Source organism: Diaphorina citri, unplaced genomic scaffold (assembly GCF_000475195.1).
Source record: "Diaphorina citri unplaced genomic scaffold, Diaci psyllid genome assembly version 1.1 scaffold70, whole genome shotgun sequence".
Taxonomy (NCBI): Eukaryota; Metazoa; Arthropoda; class Insecta; order Hemiptera; family Psyllidae; genus Diaphorina; species Diaphorina citri.
This window is the reverse complement of record NW_007377507.1, coordinates 252,621-272,007: the sequence shown is the minus strand read 5'-3', so window position 1 is coordinate 272,007 and position 19,387 is coordinate 252,621. Positions and strand designations below refer to the sequence as shown.

Sequence of the window (19,387 nt, the reverse complement as noted above, 5' to 3'; positions counted from 1 at the left end):
AGGGAAATATAAAAATGGAGGCCTGTGGAGAGAAAGAGGGAGAAGAGAGAGAAAAGAGAAAGGGAGAAGGATAAAGGAGAAATAACAAGAGGGAGTAAACGAGAGAGATCCGGAGAGAGAGAGAGAGAGAGAGAATGATCCTGTTGCTGAGGATATAGGTACATAGAAGGAGATAGAGTGTTGGATTGAAATGCAATGGATAGAAAGAGAAATTATAATATCTATAGGTAAGTAGGTAGTAGGTACGTTCTCATTACACTGTGTAGGTTTCCTATAAATAGTTATTGTAAGAGAAAGCTAAAATGAACCTTGACTGGGACAATTAGGACCGCATACAAACCCCCGGTAAACGGGCCTGTATCTATGTAGGTGGATGTTGAAAACAATTTAAACCCACCATGACACAATGATAGACGGTTTATGCAAGGTTTTATGCACATGCGGGCAGGAAGAATGAGGAGACAAAATAATAATAATAAAACTGGAAACCCCGTCGAGATTTTAATGATTGTACTCTTGAAAAATAATAGAGAGAAAGAGAGAGAACGAGAGGGAGATAAGGGAGAAAAATATTGAGGACTGTATAGAGGGGGAGAGGGAGAGAGAGGAGTACGGAAATGGAGAGAACGTGTAAAAGGAGAGAGGGAAGAGTAGTTGATTTGAACAGAAAAAGACAAGGAATAAGAGAGAGAGAGAGCGAATTCGCTCTCTCTCGTTCTCCCTCGCTCCCTCTCTTTCGCTTCCTCTCGTTCTCCCTCCCTCTCTCTTTAAGGAGAGGTAGAAAGAGAAAAAATAACAAAACAATAGAAAGTGAAACTGAAATACGAAAAACAAAAGAAGGGAATATAAAAATGGAGGCCTGTGGAGAGAAAGAGGGAGAAGAGAGAGAAAAGGAGAAGAATAAAGGAGAAATAACAAGAGGCAGTAAACGAGAGAGATCCGGAGAGAGAGAGAGAGAGAGAGAGAGAATGATCCTGTTGCTGAGGATATACATAGAAGGAGATAGAGAAATTACAATATCTAGGTATCTATACATAAAGAGAAATTACAATATCTAGGTAAGTGGGTAGTAGGTACGTTCTCATTACACTGTGTAGGTTTCCTATAAATAGGTATTGTAAGAGAGAGCTAAAATGAAGTAGGTAGGTACTTGTAACTTATTATGTAGGTAGATATGATGAGTATTGTAGAGTACTCATACACGTAATAATTGAGAGGGATTAAAAATAAAATTTAAAATAGTAGATTGAAGTTTATTTGCACACAAAAGTCTAAAGTTCTAAACCTATGCATACTCGTACAGCAATAAAAATAAACGAATGCTAGGATTAAGTGAAAAAAAAATTGTTCAACTGAATTGTTCAACTCAAACTGTGGTGAATAAGAACACAAAAGTCCCCACAACAGTGTCAACAATGTCACACACCATAGAAAAAGGTTGAAAAGGATATAATCCACAAAAGGACAACACATCCTTGAAGGAAATGATAAAATAGAAGGAAAATAGAGAGAGAGAATAAGATGAAGTGGAAAAACAGAAGGACCCTAAAGGGAAGCGATAAGAAAAACATACAGATAAATGGGACGGATAAGGATTTGAAGAAGATATTTTTCCATTAGGAAAAGTCAGGGACGAAATCAGGGACGGAGGGATTAAGGGACTTCGGATAGAGTGTTTGTGGTCGCAATATTCTTCTATTCGGGAAATAAGGGATTAAATTAAGGAAACGAAATTAGGGTGTACAGGATCCTATTGAAATTATTGTGAGCCTTGGTGGTGTAATGATCAAGACGCTTGCCTGGTAATTAGTAATAATTGTATCGGTATTGTATCCTCAACATAGTTAGAGCAGTCCTGTTCCAGCATTATAAATAGGTACTACTACTATTAAATAAGCACTATTATTCTCCTTCCCCAGGAAGGGAATCATTCCTGACTGGGATTTTCGCCGTCCCGAAACTCCCTCCTATTCGTCCCTGACTAATCCAATTAGCTGAGTAAAGTTGCCATTACATGCACCATTAGAATCTGTATTTATCTTGCTTTAGCTCTCCCTCTCTCTCTCTCTCTCTCTCTCCCTATCTCTCTCTCTCCCTCACTCTCTGACCATATAGAATTGGACAGTGAGGAAAAATAGACAGTAGAAAGCTAGAAGGTACACAATGCAATAATGAAGAAGGTGTTTTAAGACACATGGATAAAGCAGATCAGAAAGTAGAGAGTGTTTTTAAAAAGAAAGAAATAAAAATTGATTGCAGCAAAAAATAGAAAGAAATTGATTAGAAAAAAGAAGAGGAAGACGACGAAGAAGAAGAGGAAGAAGGAGAGGAGGAGGAAAATGGTTTTCTTGAAAAATAGATAGAAGAAAATGCAGGACTGGAGTTTTTGTTTCACTTTGTTTGGGATTAAATAAAGTTAAAGTCGAAATAACTTTGCTTAGTAAACAGAGCATCTCCACTAATATTTTATTTGTTGCACATTGCATACTCAAAATAAATACACGGCATTCATACAAATTAGTAACCTTAGCACGTTGAATGCACCACTTCCCAAGTTCCCAATGGACAATGGATTACACTGCGGTTAATCAACGTGACCCGTGGTCCATATCAGGATGGGTGACCATTTGGGTAAACGCATATGCTACTGGCTTTTCTCAGTCCCCCTCAGGCTGGGCGAAGTCAATGTGAACAGGTGTATAGGTAGTAAAAGTCTCACAACAAGAAAGGATTTTTCCAAAATCCAAACAGGTCTCTAGCTGTTATGATTAATTTTCTCTGGCGAAGCAAAGACACTGCCAGTACCCACTCCTACCTTTATACTATGTTATTAAATTATACTATGTTATTAAACGCATATAATAAACGAGACCTTGTTTAGACTACTAGGGTAAAGGGATTTTTTAGTCTCATTCGAGCAGGATAAACAAGGTATATTCTAGGTCAAATTCTCAAATAAATGAGGATAAAATTCCATACCTCGGCTGAGATCGAACCCACGCCCTCCTGATTACCAGGCGAGCGTCTTGTTCTATGTATATTCTGTTGGGTTCCTCATAATACCCGTTGGGTATAAATGTACAGCGAAATGTTCACTGTATAGGTACATATCTTATCCTGTACAATGTACAGTTATCTATACGGGGTGTACCAAAATTTAGTGCAGAATATCTGTACAGAGTGAGTTGAAAAATTGTGAAACTTACCTGGAAAGTAAAAGGCATTAAAATTTTCGAACACCTTTAAAATCTATGATTCGCATTGAAAAGTTTTCAAAAACTCTTGTATCTTTGAGATGAAATAACGAGTTAATACTCTTCATTATTTCATCTCAATTCATATGGAACTTCACAAAGTTACTGAGTCCTCAGGCATCAAGATCTTGTGTATTTTCTTGGGACTGAGTTTCAAAAGAAAAGTCCGTTTTACCCACAAAAAGGGCCTTTTTTGCATGCAATTTCTTTTTTGGACACCCTATAAAGCTTGGCAGTAGTTAATCACCTTAATAATGTACGGTCCATAAGTATACAGTACCTTAATATACATCCCATTGTTTACATTCTACCCTTCTCTCCTCCCTTTTCCCATCCCTTCCTTTACATTATCCCTTTTCTTCCTTTCTCCCATCTCTTCATACCTCAATCCCTTTCCATTCTATCCCTTTTCCCCCCTTATAATTTCTCCCTCTCCCTCTCCCTCTCTCTCTTCCTTTTCCGTTCTTTTCAATCTTCCTTCCCCTTATTCCTTTCTCCCTCCCTTTGAATTATCCCTTCTATCCTCTCAACCCTTTTCTTCCTTCCTCTCTATATTCCTCCCCCTCAAACCTTTTTGCCCTCTCCTCATCCTTTTTTCATCCCTTTTCATTATCCCATTTTTCCCTTTCTCCCTCTCCTCCTGCCTCAATACCTTTTTCTTCCTCTTCTCTCCCCTTTCGTAATTCCTTTGACTCTCTTTTCCCCTCTCTTGCCCCCTTTATACCTTCCTTCCTCGCCCCCTCCCTCACCCCTTTCTACTTTCCTTTCTTTCTCTCTATTCTTATCATTCCTTATTTCCATCTCTCTCTCTCTCTCTCTCTCTCTCTCTCTCTCTCTCTCACTCTTCCCTTTAACTCTTTTCCCCTTATAACTTCCATAATTTCCCTTCTCCCTTTCCGTACCTCATCGTCATCATATCTTTTGTTCACCTCCCTTACATTAAATTTCTTCCCTAAGCCATGTGCCACCTCTCTTTCCCAATTTTCCCACTGACATATTTTTCCCTTTTCTCCTTTCTCCTTTCTTCGCACTTGTTCCCTCTTTTGTGTTTTCTCTCCTCTCCCACCCATCCTAAATCAATCTTTCTTGCCGTATTTTTGCATTGAAAATGTTCTTCTTCCTCTTCATCTTCTTCTTCTTCTTCATCCTCTTCTTCTTCTTTTTCCTTTTTACCTCCCTTTTGTATTCCTCCCTGTCTTTTAGTTATATAGGTATCTCTCCAGAAACCATAATGTCCCCTCCTTCTTTGTCTTTCTCCTCTCTCGTATCTTTTCTTCCTCTCCCGGAGTCGAATAATCCAATCCCTCCTACTTCCTCTTTGTCCTCCTCTTTCGCATAATATCCTCTCTTCTCTTTTCAATATTTTTCCTCTCCTGTTTCTTCCCTTCTCCTCCTCTTCTTCTTTTTCTCTTTTCACTTTCTCTATCTTCTCCCCCTCTTTTCTACCGTCCTTTCTCTTTTTCTTCTCCAATATACCTTTCCCCTACTCTCCCTTCACTCAGGCTCTTCTACCTAATGAATTACGGTCAAATCGTTAAAACACCCTGTATTTTAAAACGTCCACTTTTCCTAATCCCCTTCTCCGTAATTAATTTCAATCATTACATCCGTAATGAAATTATCATTATCTCTAACGACACAAATCCTTGATGATACTCCCTAATCCTAGGTTCATTAAACTCTTCATTAAAATTGTAAAGTACAAAGGTCATTAAATGCCAAACGAATGAAACTCAATTAGGAGGGATTTGCTGAACAAATGCCAAGCAGAATAACTGTTAATGAATTTAAAATAAATAAGTACATTTAAATAAAAACATTATTCATTCCTTCTTTCTTCTTGGTGCAATATTTTAAAGAGGTAGTTGCCTTGTTTACTGTACCTATTTTATACTTTAATAGAAAATTAATAAATGATTGCTGTTGTTAATTTTATTCTGAACCTAATGTTCAAATTCGACCTTTCTGTTTAGCTCCTCTGCACAGACCCTGCCCAGCGGCTATCGAATGCTGTCGACCTGACCAAACATCCATGTCTGCAGAAGTTCAACATGGACACTGTCCTGGAGAAACAAATCAAGCCCGGGTTTACACCTCCGGTAAGAAGGGTAGTAGTAAAATAGTAGGTTCGATTCCCACCCGGGGCGGATTTTATCCTGAACGTATAATGTTCGCTCTCGGAACTGCTGAAAAGAGAAATTTAAACAAGTAGTAACTTTTTTACCTACCATCTATTTACCTACCACCTGCCTCGGTGGTGTAGTGGTCAAGGCGCTCGCCTGCTAAACAGGAGGGCGTGGGTTCAATCCCAGCCGAGGTATGGAATTTTATCCTCAATATAATTTGAGAATTTGACCACAATAATAGTAGTAGCCTACTGCTGGAGTAAAGGGACTTTTCAGTCCTATGCGAGCAGTATAAATAAGCTCTAAGCACTATTTACTTCAGCAACCTCTGTGGCTGAGTGGGTATCACACTAGGCTTGACGAAGGTCTTGGGTTCGATTCCGGCGGGGTCGAAGTTTTTTCTATTCTGTGCTTGAATTTCGAGATGCACGCAGCCTCGTGAGGACAATTTCGAGTGTCGAGTAGCGACCAGTGGTGGCATTGCCAGTGAAAAAAAAAAAATGTTGATAAATGATAAGTGAAAATTAATGAAAAACTATTCCAAAATAATTAGGACCAGAGATATAACCGTTTTTGTCTGGAAACCCCTTTAGGTGGGCCAATAAATGTTGCACTTACCCTAGTAAAGGAGGCACTTGGTAATGCTGTGATACCCATACTAAAGTTGTGAAGAAGCTCTCTGCTTTAGCACAAAGAACTCATGATTTGATTTGATTTATTTATTTTCAGAGGGACCATTTAAACTGTGATCCGACGTTCGAACTGGAAGAGATGATAGTGGAAGCGCGGCCTTTGCACAAGAAAAAGAAACGGCTCGCCAAACAGCGGTCACTCAAACAGAGCTCATCGTTTGACATACAGGTAATCCGGTTTTTCTTACCAAAGAAACTTAAAGCCTGATTTTTGAAAAAGTTGATGGTAAAGGCTTTAAAACAAGCGCATACAACCACAGTTCTAGGCTTCTTATTATTTTTAGGTGCTAAGAGGTGAAAAATCCTTTATACTTGAAAAAAACCTACCTGGGATTAAACAATAAAAGAAAGAAAAAAAAAGGTTTAAATCAAGGGCATAACTGAAATAAATACCTATTGTTAACCAATTTCTTATGCACACAAGACGTAAAAAAAAAAAACTTCAAAAAGACAAGTTTTGAAGACAATTTTGACCACAAACAATAAACTGCCCCAAAGGCAATTAACCAAAAGTTTAAATCCTGGTGCCTGTTGCATTAACTTGAAATCCTGCCCAAATCCTGCAGGCTTTTGGCCTGCTATCAGAGACACCATACGTTGTCATTTGTGCCGTACTAATGAAATGTCTTTGTTCTCAAACCATTGTAATTATTAAAGGCCTCATGGCCTGGGTTTCCTAGCAATGTACGAAGATTAATTTTGGGCTTTTCTCGTGTTCTCTTTGTCCTACTTACACTCAGGCTCTTCTCCCTCTCCTCTTTCCTCATTCTAATTTTTTCTCTTTTGTCGTTCTTTCCTTTGTCATATTTCGTCTCTCCTGTACCTATAAGTACCCGTATTTTTCACAGGTTTTCTATGACCTTGCTTTTACTTTACCTTTTTTTCCTTTTTCCCCGCCCCTGTTCCCATTTTCATTCAGTCCCTTTTACCCTGATCCGTCCCTCTCTCTCTCCTTCTCTCTCTTCTCCCTATTTTATTAATTTTCTTCCTCTTCCCCTTTTTCTCTCTCCCTCTTCTTTTCTAGTCTTTGTGTACATTTGTTATTAGCCTCCTTTCTTCTTTCCTCTAATACCCTTTCTGTTTCCTTTTTTTTTTTTGAGTTTTCCTTTTACGTCCACCTGATGTTTTCTCCCGCTCTCTCTCTCTCTCTCTCTCTCTCTCTCTCTGTCTCTCTCTTTCTTTTCCTCTCTTCTTAGTTTTCCCTTTTCTTTCAATCATTCTTCCCTACTTCTTCCAGTCCACCCCCTCCTTCCTCCTCCTCCCACTCTTCTTCTTTTCTTTTTTCAAGTTCCTTTTTCTCCTTCTCCTTTTTCTCTCTCCCACTCTTATTCCTTTCCTTCTTCTTCTTCTTCTTCCTCCTTCTTCTTCTTCTTCTTCTTCTTCTTCTTCTTCTTCTCCTCCTCCTCCTCCTCCTCCTCCTCCTTCTTCTTCTTTCTTCTAGATTGCCTAGTAATGTAAGGGGAATAATTTTACAATAACTTTCAAATACCTTTCCTTTTAATCCGATAAAATTACACAAGGTCTCTAGACCTTCACTAACATGGGAAATTTCTTTAAATTTAAGACTGTTAGGACTGAAAAGTCCCCATACCCCAACAGCCTAAAAATGTAGGTATAGTATATTTTATTGGAAAATGACACATAGGTTGATTAAAATTACAATACACACAAAAGACCTTGTTTAATTTTAGGTTATAGAAATATAGATATATTTATATTTCTAAATACATATAATAACAAAGATAAATTTACAACAACGCTTACAGTAATTCTCTTGTCACATGAAGAGCCTTTGTTCTAAAACCATTGTAATCATAAATGCCCTTTCGTCTAATGCTATGTTTCCAAATCCCTCACGCAAAATGACCCCTGCTGTTTTTGAGTTCCATTCAAAATATTGTTCTCATAAGTTGGGTTTATTCCAGGGCCGGCCACAGGCTATGAGGGCCCCGGGGCTAACCCCAAAATGGGCCCTATCCTCGCAACACTTTTTTTTTAAGAGGTTTGATAGAGGGGGCTGTAACTGCTAAGGTCTTATCGTACGTAAAGCGAAGAGAGAAGAAAAACAGGATAGGTGAAAGCCAGCCGTTCTGAGAACAAACATTATCTGTTTAGGATAAAATCTGCCTCTGGCGGGAATCGAACACGAGACCTTGGGCTTACTAGGTAGACGCGCTCTTCTCCAAGCTAGGCTTTTTTTACAAATAAAAATACCAGGTAAGTTTTCGCTAAATTATGTCCTCGTATTTTTCCCCCTTTTCGGGGGAAAAATACGAGGTCCTGGGCTCCCTTGAGGAGCCCTTGACTGGGACAATTAGGACCGCATACAAACCCCCGGTAAACGGGCCTGTATCTATGTAGGTGGATGTTGAAAACAATTTAAACCCACCATGACACAATGATAGACGGTTTATGCAAGGTTTTATGCACTGCAGCTTCACAATATTCTGAGAAATTGTAAATCTACGTACCCCCTGCTGGGAATCTCATCTAAAAGTCTTCGTAAATGTAATAGGTTTACAATTTTAACGTAGTAAAAAAAAAAAAACTATGGAGGATATAGATTATAAGGTATACCTATGTATATTCTGCAAAATTGTAGATCCATCCCCTACTGTGAAAATCATCTAAAAGTCTTCATAAATGTAAGCAACAGATTTACATATCAATTTATCAGTGATCCGCTGGGAACTGTTTTTGGCCTACACTCTGTTTTTAGCCTAAGACTCTATTGTTGAAGGGCTGAATAGCTACTCTCTAATTCGTACCTACAAAGTATAAGTATAGGTAGGTACAGAAGCTACTCAACAACTTTGAAGATAATATCACCCCTCCTTCTTCTTCTTCTTCTTCTTCGTTTCTCCGCTCATTCTTCTTCTTCCTCTTCTTTGTCTTCCAATGTCCTTGCTACCTAATGACGTAATGGAAAACTTTGTCCTTTATCCCTCTCTAATGTCCTTCCTCATTCCCCCTTCCCTCCCTCCTCCCTCCTAATAATACCCAGGGCCTTTCACAGCTTGACTGGCCCCCTTCTAGCAACAATGCTTCAAACAATAATACGTATCACCCAGTTCAATCTAAATACTCCTAAGTCATGCCAGCCTAGTTAGCTTGGAGGGTAGCGCGCCTGCCTTGTAAGCGCTAGGACGCGGGTTCGATTCCCGCCCGGGGTGGATTTTACCCTGATGGGATAATGTTCGTTCTCGGAACGGCTGGCTTTCTCCTATCCTGTCTTTTTTCTTCGATTTAGGGACGATAAGACCTTAGCAGTTACAGTTCCCTCTCTCAAACTTCTTAGAAAATACTAATCCGACGAGAGGCATATATACTACGGGATGGGCATGCTACGACACAGACCACACGAAATAAAGACGGCGGTTGAACACTCATCCTTTAAAAAAATGCTCGTTCCGGGCGCCTTTGGAGAGTCCGGCCCGGGACGAATGGTACCAATCCCACCCCCTTGTAGATGGCCCTGTTATAATACCCTAACGTAATACAAATTACGTACGACTTTCCCCTGTTGCGAACAGTTCTTGCTGTTGCCTTTTTCCAAGGAAATTTGTTTCTCTCAAAGTCCCCAACCTGTCCCTGTACAGTTGCTGAGGTATTCGATTTCTAATCGAGAGGATCTGGGGTTCGAATCAAAACAATGGAATAATAAGAAAATGGAGCCAAAGGAAGGTCATTTGTAAGATTTGAAATAAATTAACTCCGCTTTTTGTCCTTTTCTACCGCTTACCTTCTTTGGTCCATAAAGTTCTCAACTCAGAGGTACCGGGTTCGAGTCCTGTATTAGACATATTCTGGCTCTGATCGGAGGTTTCTCTTCCTGAATAAACAAAAGATTTTGAGTTAAAATAATGCAAAAACCCTCTTTTTCGTAAAAATAATGATATGAAAAAACTAATATGCAAAATTTCAGGGTAGAGTTCTTCTGCAAGTTTATTAAGAATAGAGGTGGATAAACAAAACTCCATAAGTTATTTGCATAACATTATTTTAAATTAAATTTCATCTTATTATTTTATTTTTATTTTATTAGATTATTATACGTATATTTACATACTATGTAGGTACTACATAGATGCATCATTTTCCTGTGTACAATTTTGTTTCAGATGAGAGGAAAATAAACAGTGGAAATAAGAAAATGAGATTAAGAAAGAAAGAGGGAGAGAGAGAGAAAGGAAAAGGGATAAAAGGAAGTAGAAGAAAAATAGTTTGGAGAGAGAGAGTTGAGATGAGGAAAGATACACAGAGAGCTAGAGAGAGAGGAAAGATAGAGAGAAAGAGAGAGAGAGAGAAAGGGATAAAAAGAGGTTAAAGAAAAATAGTTCAGAATGAAGAAAATGAGATCAATAAAGAGAGGGAGAGGTAGAGAGAGAGAGCGAGAGATGGATAAAGAGAGAGAGGAAAAAGGATAAAAAGAAGTAGTGGAAAAATAGGTAGTTTGGGACAAATAAAATAAGAGAAAAGAGAGAGAGTTAGGGAGAGATACACAGAGAAAGCTAGAGAGAGGAAGAGGGAGAAAGCGAGAGATGGATAAAGAGAGAGAGAGAGAGAGAGAGCGAGAGATGGATAAAGAGAGAGAGAGAGAGAGAGAGAGAGGGAGGAAGAGAGAGAGGAAATAAAGGATAATTAAATTTTCCAATTATTCATAATTTAATAACGCGTGATGGAATTGTGGGAGAGCGAGAAAGAGGGAGGAAGAAGGAAGAATCAGGAGAGAGAGATAGAGAAAAGGAAAGGAAGACGGAACAACCAGTAGAGAGAAAAAGAGGCTGGTGGTTTTGTGAAAACAAGAGAAAGCTTTTTAAAAATAAAATATAAAATCCAGAATTCCAGGTATAATTCTTTGAGTCCTGGGAAAAACTTGGTAATTTAAATGTTTCTGTACAGGTTTACCTGCCTACTCCCCCTAAAACTTATTTAAAAAAAAAAAAAAAAAAAAAGATGATAAAAGAGTCTCGCTCATGTTTGAAATTTGAAAACCCCTACTTTCTTCGTTCAAAATCAGGGTGGAAATATTACTTTTACACAGTTTTATCTTCTTTTTTTGCACTCGCTGGCGCTAGCTGTCTAAAAAGAAACTAGTTTTTCGATAACAACCATCAAGAAAAAGTAAGAAAGAAATTGAGCTAGTAAGTTAGATACATAGATAGGTAAAATAACTACATAATATTTAGCCTATCTAAAATATGTTTATTTGAAGAATGAGTCTGCTGAGTAGTGCTCAGTCTGTTGGGATTGTTTAAGTTTAAACTTTGACTTGGAAACTTTAAACAACATTGCGCGGGATTGTTATCCGGATGGTTGACACTCTGATCATTCGAACCCATGCGCTCCGGATTACCAGGCGAGCACATTACCACGTTACTGTTGTTAAGGACTATTTTCTACTGAGACAGATTATCGAGGTAAACTGGTAAATAGAAAAATAATCCCTCATTTGATAAATATATGGGAGGGGGAACATGGAAGGATAAAAAAAAAACTAACAAAACAAATCAATAGGAGAACGGAGAAGATTATAAGAGAAGATACTATCGGGAGAATAGAAGATACTACCATTGGGAAGATGATAAAAGAGGAACCATTGGGAAGATGATAAAAGAGTCTCGCTCATGTTTGAAATTTGAAAACCTCTACTTTCTTCGTTCAAAATCAGGGTGGAAATATTACTTTTACACAGTTTTATCTTCTTTTTTGCACTCGCTGGCGCTAGCTATCTAAAAAGAAACAAGTTTCTCGATAACAACCATCAAGAAAAAGTAAGAAAGAAATTGAGCTAGTAAGGTACCTATCTTAGGTAAAATAACTACATATTTAGCCTATGTACCTAAAATATGTTTATTTGAAGAATGAGTCTGCTGAGTAGTGCTCAGTCTGTTGGGATCGTTTAAGTTTAAACTTTGACTTGGAAACTTTAAACAACATTGCGCGGGATTGTTATCCGGATGGTTGACACTCTGATCATTCGAACCCATGCGCTCCAGATTACCAGGCGAGCACATTACCACGTTACTGTTCTTAAGGACTATTTTTTTCTACTGAGTCAGATTATCGAGGCAAACTGGTAAATAGAAAAATAATCCCTCAGGGAATTTTTTAGTCTCGCACTGCGTGCTCGCCTCAGGGAATTTTTTAGCCCGTAGTTTACTCGATCGTGGTTAAAGAAAATTAGTACCTATGTACCTACCTATTTTGTTTAATATTCAATTTATTATTATCACTCGCACTGCGTGCTCCGGAGGTTGCGTATACTGTCGCGCTGCGCGCTCCCAGATTTTCTTCTCCGAGGTTACGCCTGATATGAGTTTAGTAATTGAAAAGATCGCTCTTTAGGTGCCTTTTTTGACTCCTATTTTCAAGCACGTCTGACTCTTTTATATCACCAGCCATTATCTTAGAGAGCAGTCCACTATTTTCCATTTTTCTCCCGCCCGTCCTTCCTTTATTATTAGGATAGTAATAAAAAAAGGTATAGTGGACGGGCTATTGTATTCGCTTCGGTGTCTGTCAGTCGGTCGATCTGTCGGTCGGTCTGTCTGTCCCCATAGAAGGACTTATCCAAACCTGGTCGACTTATACATCAAATTAAAGGTCTTTTTACCAGGATCACGAAAACGGTGGTGCAAATTTTGTCCAGAGAACCATAAAGCCAAATAGACTCTCCCTTCTCCTTTTTCATCTTCTTCTCCTCCTCCTCCTCCTCCTCCTCCATCGTCTCTTTATCCTTAAGGCGTAACTTGTTTACTTTTAATTTGAAAGATAGCTTCAGAGTTTTTCCTCGAACATTAGCGGGAAAGAGAAAGAGCTGGCTTTCTCAAATAATAATAATAAATAAATAAAACATCTCAAAAAAATAAAATAAAATCATGCTTAGCAAAATTAAAATTCCTTTATTTTCATCATTAAAAAAAAAAAAAAAAAAAAAAAAAAAAAACGCGAGGGATAGGTGCTCAAGTGTTTTACGTTGTACGAGAGATAGAGAAAAAAGAATAAAAACTAAAAGAAAGATGTAAAATAATAGTAATAATAATAAGAATGATAAAACAATAAATGAACTGGCAAAAAAAAACTGAAGAGTAAAAAAGTAGGTAAAACTGATGGCGGGTTTTACAAATGACATTTGGGCCGAGGAAACAAAATGGGTTTAAACTCGGTTGAAGCCTCTCATTATTAAAAACTTTGGATTGGCGATGTGTAAAGATCAAGAGTGAGTGAGTCATAATAAGAGTGAGTCATAATGAGAGTGAGTGAGTGAGTCATAGAACTCCTCTTTTCAGTGGGATATTCAGTCAATGAGTCAGACCCCAACTCGCTGTTTGAAACGAGTTACAATCTAAAACATAAGTAACTCAACTCACTCTCCTGTAGGTAACTCACTCTCCTAAACATCAGAACTTTGAATTCAATCATTGCGGTGAAACCCGCCATGAGTTTGTGGAAAAATGACGTTGAATGTTGATGGTACGAAGAAGGAGAGGAGGAAAAAGAAGGAGGAGGAGAAGAAGAAGAAGAATAATAGGAAATACGCCATGATGATAATGATGTTAAGATTAATGAAAAGAGACTGGAAAAGCAAATAGTGGGATAGCTGGAAGAGAACAAACTAAACACAAAGGAAAAGAGAAAAAAAAAAACTTGGGACACTTTGTGAAAAAGTTTAAAAATTCATCTTCTAAAGAGAAAAAAGAGACAAAGAGACAGGAAGAGAGAGAAATTAAGAGAAAGAGAGAGAGAAAGAAGAAGAGGAAGAGATAGAATAAATAATAGAGAGAAAATTGACAAAGTGAAAGTAGACGAAGAAAAGATAAGAGAATGAACAGTAGAAACTTGCAGAAGTTGGTTAAAAAGCATAGAAAGACACTAAAGAACTGGGATAGGGTTGTCAAACAACAGAAAAATTAAAGATGGTTATGGCAGATAAACAAATGCTTAAATATATAGAAAAATGGTAAGGAACTAAACAATCTTGAAGTAATGCGAAAGCGGTACCGAGGTAAAAAAAAAACAATCGCTTGGTCTAATCGTAGAGTAGTTTCAGGGCTTTGATATTCTTTATTACATTTTTCTCCACCCAATAATATTCTTTTAGCTGCATTATTATGCAAAAAATAATAATGCTATAGTGGGGTGGAAATTTGATAAATATATGGGAGGGGGAACAGGGAAAGATAAAAAAAACTAACAAAACAAATCAAAAGGAGAACGGAGAAGATTATAAGAGAACATACTATCGGGAGAATAGAAGATACTACCATTGGGAAGATGATAAAAGGGGAACCATTGGGAAGATTACCATTTTTCTATATATTTAAGCATTTGTTTATCTGCCATGATTCCCCGCCCGGGGCGGATTTTATCCTGATGGGATAATGTTCGTGCTCGGAACTGCTGGCTTTCTCCTATACTGTCTTTCTTCTCTCTTCGATTTCTCTGTCAAATCTCTTAAAAAAAAATCTAGACCTCACACTCAGGCTTGGTGAGGTTAATGTGAGTAGGCGTTTTGTGTGAGTAGCTTGTCGGTAAAAACCCCTGTTACTCAAGACCTTAGCAGTTTATACAGTGATGAAGTTAAACCCTTTTAAAAAAGGATCATTCAAAGGTCAAAGGTCGCTTCCATCATCTTTAATCTAAATTCTCGTTATACCTCTCTCCTCCTCCTCCTCCTCCTCCTCTTCTTCTTCTTCTTCTTCTTCTTCTTCTTCTTTTTCTCCTACTTCATCTCGTCCTACCTACTCCTTCTTTTCCTTCTTTTTAACCTTCTTCATTGTCTTCTCCTCCTTTTTCTCCCCCTTTATTTTCTTCTTCTTCTCGTTCTCTTTCTTCTTCTCCTCCTTTCCCTTATCCTTTTATCTTATCTACTTCTTCTTTTTCTCTTTCTTCTTCGTCTTCTCTGTTCTCCTTCTTTTCCTAAATCTTCCTGATATTAAGGATAACTGTAGGATGCCAAACAAATAGACAGTTGTAAATGTTATAATTCCAGAAAACCCTTTTCAACAAAACAAGACAATTACAGTGGGTTTGGGATAACAAGAGAGAGAATGTGTTCAAACAAGAGTTTGTTTAATACTGAGCTTAATAATAATATTATGTTCTATGCAAATAAAATATTTTGTAAGTATACAGGGTGGTAATTTTCTCTTCAAATAAAATATAAAGGGTGTACTCGGAATCTCTATTTAGTCCCGAATTCAAATCTAATTGCTTATTGATTGAATAGTAGTTAACTTTGTGAAGAGTGATAGGGAATCGACCGGTTGGAAGACCTAGAACCCGATGGAGAAACAACATCCAACATGACGTCCAGGAGATGGGAGTAGATCCTGAATCCTGGCAGGAATTTGCTCAAGACAGAGCGCAATCACAGTGTGGAGCAGGCATATGGTCGACAAGGCCCCAGCCACGGATGAAATAAACTAAAAACATTTACAGGGTGGCCCAAAAACTGGTTCAGTCAATAACACCCAAATTTTTCCTCTTCCGATGGAGAAACAACATCCAACATGACGTCCAGGAGATGGGAGTAGATCCTGAATCCTGGCAGGAATTTGCTCAAGACAGAGCGCAATGGAGCCACAGTGTGGAGCAGGCATATGGTCGACAAGGCCTCAGCCACGGATGAACTAAACTAAAAACATTTACAGGGTGGCTCAAAAACTGGTTCAGTCAATAACACCCAAATTTTTCCTCTTGTTTTTCAGGAAAGTGACTTGGAGGAGCAACTGGCAGAGTTCAAAGTGTACAACAGGGAGCGGGAGTTGATACGACGGGCTTTGGAGAAGAAAGAGAACGATTGGGAGGCAGAACTCATTCAAGCTATGAATGAATCTACTGTATCAAGGTAAGAATTTTTAAGAGGTTTGATAAAGGGAACTGTGACTCTTTTTGCTCTTGTTGAAGTGAAACCAATGAGGATAAAATTCCACGTCTCTGTTAGAATTCGAAGCCATGCGCTCCAGATTACCAGGCGAGTAACTGGCAGAGTTCAAAGTGTACAACAGGGAGCGGGAGTTGATACGACGGGCTTTGGAGAAGAAAGAGAACGATTGGGAGGCAGAACTTATTCAAGCTATGAATGAATCTACTGTATCAAGGTAAGAATTTTTAAGAGGTTTGATAAAGGGAACTGTGACTCTTTTTGCTCTTGTTGAAGTGAAACCAATGAGGATAAAATTCCACGTCTCTGTTAGAATTCGAAGCCATGCGCTCCAGATTACCAGGCGAGTACATTACCACGTTACTGTTGTTAAGGACTATTTTCTACTGAGACAGATTATCGAGGCAAACTGGCAAATAGAAAAATAATCCAGGCCGTAAAAAGAAAATAAAAACCCCTGATAGGGAATTGAGATGGGATGAAAAATCTATCGAAGATAAATAAAGTTTTGGTGGTAAAAAAAAGAAGAAGAAAGATAAGAAAGAGGAGAAAGAAAAGAAGAAGGATGAGTTGGAAGAGGAATGAGAAGAAGAAGAGGAGAAGAAGAAGAAAGAAAAGTAGAAAAAGAAGAAGGAAGAAGCTATGAAAAAGAGGAGGAGAAGAACGAATGACTTTTTCGTCAACACAAACACAAACTTTCGACATGAAAAATTGCTTAGAAAACCTTCGAGCTGTTTTTTATGGGTAAACTTTTCTATGTATCTTTTATCCTTCGACGTATCTATTTCCCTTCTAATATGTAGTTTTTCTCTTGTGTATCTCTTTCCCTTATAATATGTAGCTTGTTCCCTTCTAAGTCTCTTCTTATAAATAGATGGAAGAATTCTTCGGATTTCCCCAGACCACATAAATATTTTTCTTTGAGAAGATTTAGCTTTCGAATTTTTCGTCTATTTGACTTTATTTTATCAGACGAAAAGCAAATGGTGACAAGGTATACATCGAACTCGAGGTTTCCTTTGAAATTCCACCACAGAAAGCTGATGTGAAAGATGAGATTTCTTATCTTCTTTTCAAATTTTTCTTCTTTTCTTCTGATATCTCTTTCTTTTCTTTCTGTACAAATCAGCTTTCCCCCCCCCCCCCCCCCCACACACACAAGAGGAAGAATAAAATACAAATATCCAATGGCCGGGTTCACAAAGTGAAAAACTCAGGTTAAGTTTAACTCTCGGGTTTAGAAATCTGATTGGTTGATTTCAGAAATTTTAGCTTTGCTTAATCCAAAAATTTAACTTAAACGGAGATTAAACCCACTTAGTGATTCTGGCAATAATTTAGCAAAAAATCTAACCTCTTAATAATTTGCCAAAGAACTATCAAAACCAAAATAAATAAATAAAGTGTTCTTATTTGTAAAAAAAAAAAAAAAACTGTTCTTTGGAGTCAGCCTCAGGGCCCCCATAAACTCTAAAACGGTCCTGAGCGAAAGTTCTGCACTCTGAATGCAAATCCGTCTCTACGTGCAGAACTCTGCAGCTACGTACAAAATGCGTGGTAGAGTAGAATGGAATTTCGTTGACTCCGTGGGGAGTTGAAGCGAAAAAAAAAAATGGAAGATGGATGACATCCTCGAGAAAGAGAGAAGGAATAAAAGAGAGAGAGAGGAATTGGTAGAAAGAGAGGAGAGAGAGAAGGAATGAAAAAGAGAGAAAAAATGGGAGGGAAAGGGAAGAAAAGGGAATAAAGGGAGACAGAAAGAGAGAGGAATCAAAACACAGATACAGAGGACTCAAATAAAGAGAGAAAGAAGGAGGAAGAGAGAGAGAAGTGGGAATGAATGCAAGAGGGAGAGATTGGAAAGGGATGAAAATCGCTTGTGAAAGAGAAAGGAGAGGTAGTGAGAGAGAGAGAAGTGTCAAAACAGAGATAGGTACAGAGAGAAAGTTTTAGAAGGATTCAAACACAGAGAGAAAGAGGGAGAGAGAATGGGAAATAGGGAATAAAAGTGTCAAAACAGAAATGGAGAGAGATGGATGTAAAAAATAGAGGAAAGGGGAGACACAGCCACAGAGGGATAGAGAGAGAGAGAGAGAGAGGCTAAATGAAATAGTTACAGATGCGAGAAAGAGAGAAATAGATCACTTGGGACAGGTAACAGAGAAAAGGCAAGGACAGAGTAGAAAAAGAGAGAGAGAGAAAAGTCAAAAGAGGGAGAGAGAGAGAGAAAGCTCCTTTTTCTAGCTCTATCCCTCACAGGTAACTTTTTACTACCTATCTGAATAACTTTATTTACATAGTTTTCTTCTTCTTCTTCTTCTTCTTCTTCTTCTTCTTCTTCTTCTTCTACTACTCTTTCTTCTTTTCCTTCTCTTTCTTATTTTTTTTTACCTCACCAGTAAAACAGAAAGTATAAAAGCTTTAGGATAATTTGATCATAATTCACTCTTTTTTTCTTCTTCTTTACACTTTTACCATCTTCTCTTTCTTTTTCTTCTTCTCCTCCTCCTTCTTCTTCTGCCAGTCTAAATTTAATGGTGCTCTTCTAACAATAATAGCAGCTTTGTCCTGATAACATTAGGTAGGTACTTATTTACTAAAAGCAAGTATACCAGACATCTCCACTAAATTTGTGTCTTGCACATTGCATACACAAATAGTTACACGGCGTTCATACAAATTTGCTTATTTTTAGTCTGAGACAAGTGGTTGTTTCGTCCTTTATACGGGACCAGGGTTAGGAAGCCAAACTTTGGTCAGTCCGTCAAAGAATTATATTGATAGCTTCTCTCTGTAGATCATCCTTTTCAAGAATCGAATTGAGATTAAAAAGTCAATCCTGATTATACCTACCCCATTTTTATCCTTATTTGTAGTGGAACAATATTTCTTGTCACTTTGTCAAGATAGGACAAAAGGTCACAGGAAGACAAAGGATAATTCAGGCGCTAGAAAATTATAACTCGTCATAAAGATAAAAAAATAAGGGGGGGGAAGTGGGAAGTAAAACATAATAATATCGGAGACATCGGGGTCGTATCGTGGATGTCAGCAAGGGCGGGGGACCAAGAATCCGAACAGTGGGGGGGGGGAGAATAGAGCTTATAGGGTGGGGGATATGCTCGAAATTATATAGATTATAGGCCAATACTTTTAGTATATTACTATATTTAGGAGCAAAAAAGTCCCGAGGAGGGGGCTTGGACCCCAATGAACCCACTAAATACGGCCCTGATAGACATAAATTTGATGCTATCCAACTGTCATAAAACTATGTATTGCCTAGATATTAAACAAAGAATTTTATACTATCCTGGGTAGTTAATAATTTTATTGTTCTTCTTATGATGAACATAGTATAGACTGTGGAGGAAGCTTCCCGTTATAGAGAGAGAGTGAGAGAGAGAGAAGGAGAGAGCGAAATAG

General features: G+C 38.0%; 1 protein-coding gene across 1 annotated transcript in view; it reads left to right on the top strand.

Moving 5' to 3' along the window:
• LOC103520535 (serine/threonine-protein kinase dst3) overlaps nucleotides 1-19,387 on the top strand; it is an 82,788-nt gene that overhangs the window by 58,878 nt on the left and 4,523 nt on the right. Inside the window, exons 9-11 of the mRNA XM_026831627.1 lie at nucleotides 5,228-5,353; nucleotides 6,110-6,241; nucleotides 15,786-15,925. Of these exons, the coding sequence (XP_026687428.1) occupies nucleotides 5,228-5,353; nucleotides 6,110-6,241; nucleotides 15,786-15,925 (398 nt within the window). The remainder of the gene's footprint in view (nucleotides 1-5,227; nucleotides 5,354-6,109; nucleotides 6,242-15,785; nucleotides 15,926-19,387) is intronic.